The sequence below is a fragment of the Propithecus coquereli genome, unplaced genomic scaffold, assembly GCF_000956105.1.
Source record: "Propithecus coquereli isolate 6110/MARCELLA unplaced genomic scaffold, Pcoq_1.0 Scaffold351, whole genome shotgun sequence".
Lineage (NCBI taxonomy): Eukaryota > Metazoa > Chordata > Mammalia > Primates > Indriidae > Propithecus > Propithecus coquereli.
Window position 1 is genome coordinate 1,988,909 of NW_012149186.1, and position 4,749 is coordinate 1,993,657.

General features: G+C 34.0%; 1 protein-coding gene across 1 annotated transcript in view; it reads right to left on the reverse strand.

Annotated features, from left to right (window-relative positions):
• Window positions 1-3,002: 3,002 nt before the first annotated feature.
• Window positions 3,003-4,749, reverse strand: part of BMPR1A (bone morphogenetic protein receptor, type IA) — a 125,849-nt gene continuing 124,102 nt past the window's right edge. The window contains exons 11-12 of the mRNA XM_012651255.1: window positions 4,215-4,386; window positions 3,003-4,128 (exon numbers count right to left, since the gene is read on the reverse strand). Of these exons, the coding sequence (XP_012506709.1) occupies window positions 4,003-4,128; window positions 4,215-4,386 (298 nt within the window). The 3' untranslated portion in view covers window positions 3,003-4,002. The remainder of the gene's footprint in view (window positions 4,129-4,214; window positions 4,387-4,749) is intronic.

The window sequence follows — 4,749 nt, forward strand, 5'->3', positions numbered from 1 at the left end:
GTTTCCCAAAAATCTCTGCCATGAGTACATATTTTTATAATCAGATGATGTTTGTTTTTTTCTTTTTGTAAAGGAAAAACCCCTTCCCTCTAATAGGTTTAACCTCTCTACCTACACAAAGAAAAGAGCATACAGTCACTTACCTGCACGTGCTCTGTACTGGGTTCCGGTAGCTGAAACATGCATCTTAGGAACATATGTCTGTACACTAAATTATCTGTTATAAAATTTCACCAGATGACTTCTGATACACAACACAGTCTGAGTACAGTATCACAAAACACATCACTAAAATATACTAAAATAAGGTTATTTACTTAAAAATGATACATTGGACATAATCTGTATATAGAACAAAGCAATTAATGGTAAACTTAATAAGGCACCTTTTAAACCAGATGCTGTACAAAATACATTTAGTGTGTTACATATCAAAGATGAATCCATATTTTTGGTGTTTTACAATTGCATAATAAAACTGCTTGTTTTTGCCCTTCTTTCAATGCCTATGTACAGTATCCCTAATTAAGCTATGATGGTATTTTCATTTTATACAATATGTACTACATTTTAGTTTTTAAATGGGCAAGGACAAAAGTCACTAAAAGGGCTTAAATAATCCCATTGAAAGCAGAATATAGAGTACAAGCTAAAATTACAATGACATACTTAATCCTTTGCAAAAGCCATATTCACATACTTTCCTTATGTGACCATTGTTACACATGGCTTCATCTGATACTGCCATAGATTTAATTTGGTTCTTATGAACACGTCTCCCCTCTGCAGTTTCCACTGTGACTCATCTTGCACCGAGGCCAGATGAACGGCTACACTAAATTTTAACGTCTGACTCAAGTCAGTAATAAATTTTATCACTTTTAAACAATACAAGGGCTACAACACTTCTTTTTTAAAAAAAAAAATCAATTAATATTTCTGCTGTTGAAATTATTTAAGATATTTTTAAACATTTCAAAACATTCACGTGTATGAAATGTGTTTTAATTTATAAAATCTGCCCTGCAATAAACTATTCAATATCAAATTTGACCTTAGGCCAAACTGGGGATGCATGATTCTTTAAAGTATAGTGCACTTTTGTTCTAAACCGAAACAAAGCATAAGGTGTTGAATATTTGTTGGAGTAAATTTAAAAATCTGGCACATTCTAGGAACACGTAATTTTCAAAAACTGTAAGCCACTTTCTAAGTTTAGAAACACCTCTGGACATTGAAAAGGCAACATAAAATGTTGATCAAAATATCTCTTGTGAAAATACTTCCAGAGAAATCAGATTCAAATTTTATACTTCAGAAACTTGTTAAATAAGAAAGCACAGTGAAAGCTTAGAATAAATACATTGAAGCAAATCCTAATGTGCCTTTAATCCTAGAGATATTTACCAGCATAAAGAAAATTCATAAGGAGAATTCTCTTTGAGGGTTAACCTTTGCTGTTTATATTTAGGTAGTTTTGGATTTTTGTTTGCTTTTATGCTTGAATTTAAAGGGATGACTGACTGAGGCCACACATTTTTAAAACGCTAAATTGTAAATGGGACCAAATAATGGCTCCCAGGGTTTTAGAAATTATTTCCTAACTATGGTACTACCTAATACTTCCTCTTGCTGGGCTGCCATATTCTTTCAGTATTTCACTTACTGGATGAGCTTCAGATTTAAGCGTGGGAAGGAGAGAAGAAAACAAGTTTCATTCAACTCTTTTAGATTTTAGGATTCCAAATATAGCAACACTTGCTTTTTAAAGAACAAGTTAAACTAGAAAATGTTTTTACTCAACAAGTTTCTAAGGTTAGCTCTTGATATCACTTTCACTAGACCAAGCTAATTAAAAGAAATCGTTAGAGTCGTCTCATAAACTAATTTTTTGCTTCCACATACCATTTTAACATTTCTAAGAATAAAGTTTGTATTTCCTTATATATTTTCTTTATTACTAAGATGACAAATGATTTTAAAGATTTATAGTTTACCAAGTCAAAAATAAATCAAGATTAACTGAAACTAAGTAAATCAGATGTCATAACTGTCCTCAAATCACATGGCAATTTAGATTAACATAACTGTATTTCTTAGTATACAGATGGGGAAAAAAGTCCTGGAAAAGCAAGTTACTCAGTATTATCAATATGCAAATTTACTTATCTTGATGAACACTTCAAACTTTAAATATGAGGAAACTTATCAAACTTAAAATGGTTACGGCAAGTTTCAAATTTGTGAAATTTAATGTGCAGACAAATATTTAAGTTTTAACCTTAAATTACAGTCAAAATTTTGGTAATGGATAGACACATGCTCTGAGTTTGCCCCACTGAATTTAAACCTTTTGGGCTATGCTGTGATATAATCACATTCATTTTATGTAGTAATCAAAGAAAACTGTCTCATTTGATGCCTCATGAGTTGTATACTCCAAACAGGAGATTAATATCTAAAAGGCATTACAGAAGCATAATAAATTTAAGTAAATCAGAATTATTCCTTGAGATAACAAGGCATCTATAAAATATGTATCGTTTTGTTGAATAACAGCTATACAGTGTACGTACACATACTGACTAAATACTGGACTTTTCTGCATGACTCTTCATTGTCTTCACAAGTTAGGGAACAGAAATCATAAAACCAAAATTATCAAATGATTTAGATGCCTAAAACGTATTTAACAGTTGTCAATAAATTTATATCAGCTGACGTAAATTTCTAATTAGAAATCCTTTCACAAAGGAAAATTGAGATGATATTATCTTAAGTTTTTACCTGAATTTAACAAAGGCCTGGATTTGATATATTACTTTGAATACATTAATTCTGAAAATTCATATTAAGTTCTACTTTATAATTTTTCTTCCCTTAAGGATGGGATGTGAGGTACATGTGAGCTGGTTTCTACAGTATGAATGTTATGTACATATATAAAATATGGTTGTAAAGGAGTGGGCATTTTGCAAATAAAGCACATTACACACAAAATATAAATAACTTCCCTTTAAAAAGTTACTGAGAATAAAGAATACAGAACATGGTTACAGGCACTTACATTGCTATCAAATGCAGTAATTTACTTCAATAAGAAGTGCTTTCTTTATGAACATGGTTCATTGCATTGGGAACTCCGACTTTGGATGGGATGCTTTCCATGACAAAAATAACTACCCAAAAAATGATGGCCGTGGAAGGAAAACAGTCCAAATTTACAGACACTTTAAACTTCTTTTGGCTTTTATATCAACTTTTACGTTAAAAAGTAAAGTTGGCTGGGCAACTATCTCACTTGCAAGACAAATGGCTTTTATGAGATTGGCATATCTTGGTCAGATATTGCATTTTTAAAGCACAAAACCACCGGCCACCAATATCTTCCTGTGCGTTCATAAATTATTTTCTTCTAATTCAAACGGCAGCAGAGGAATCCTGGTGTGCATGTGTGCACAGACACACACTCCACGATCAAGGAAGGCATGACCAACTACCATAAACTAAGCAGTATCCCAAGCAGATCGTAATCTACAGGCTGTTTTACAAAGGTAGAATACAAACAGATTAAATTTTCTCAGGTAGAAGGCAAAGGTGTATATTTTTCCATTTCTGCTGAACTCATTTATCTTCTTAAGGCTTTCACAGAAAGCACCATTTTATGAACAGGCAATTCAGTACCCAGAGTTTGACTGGAGACTTATTAATCAGGATAGAAGTCTTGATGCAGTTCATAAAAACCTAATAAAAAAAAAAAGGCATCAAAAACCACATTTAAAATAAAGCTGTCCATATATAAAGAATGAAGTGTTTAGAAGAAGTTCCCAGCTTGTAGTCTAGTAAGAGTACTGAAAGGTTTAATATTAGCAGCCTGTGAATGTGTACTGAGGAAAGAGTCTGAGAACCAAGTTAATATCCTTAGTTGACTCTAATTCCACCCGTTCCTTGGGTAAAAACATTTCTTGCAGTCTGCAGTTTCTCCTCACAACTGTTTAGGTGTCAAATCTTTACATCTTGGGATTCGACCATCTTGGCAAGTGTCTTCTTGATTCTCAATGCTGTAAGTCTGGAGGCTGGATTGTGGGCCCAGCATTCTGACATTAGCTTTAAAACTGCTCGCAGACACTGAAAAGTAAAGAGAACGTAGTGAGCAGATAGTATCTTTGGTGACATTTACCAATCACTTCTCCAGGGTACTGAGTTCCACTTACTTCATCACTGTTCCACCGATTAGACACAATTGGCCGCAAACGTTTGACACATACAACTTCACGCATATCTTCGTACGATGGATCGCTGGGTACCATGTTGTAATATGGCAACTGGTACTCTTCTACTATCCCTGTAGGGAGTGGCAAAACACAGTGGGCACAAAAGCGATGGCTGGACAAAATACACCAATGTATTCAGCATCTGTCTGTGAATTACGGAACTAAAACTTACATAAAGAAAAATACACACTGGATGATTCACTTTTAATAGTAAATGTATGTTTTTCTCTTATTTATGCCAAATTATTTCCTCTATCTCCACCAGGGGCCCCCATTACAACTGTGATAGAGTCCATCAACAAAGGGGATACCAAAATTCCTTTAAAAAAATGTATAATGGGCCGGGTGTGGTGGCTCACATCTGTAATCCTAGTACTCTGGGAGGCGGAGGCGGGTGGATCGCTCAAGGTCAGGAGTTCGAGACCAGCCTGAGCAAGAGCGAGACCCCGTCTCTACTAAAAATAGAAAGAAATTA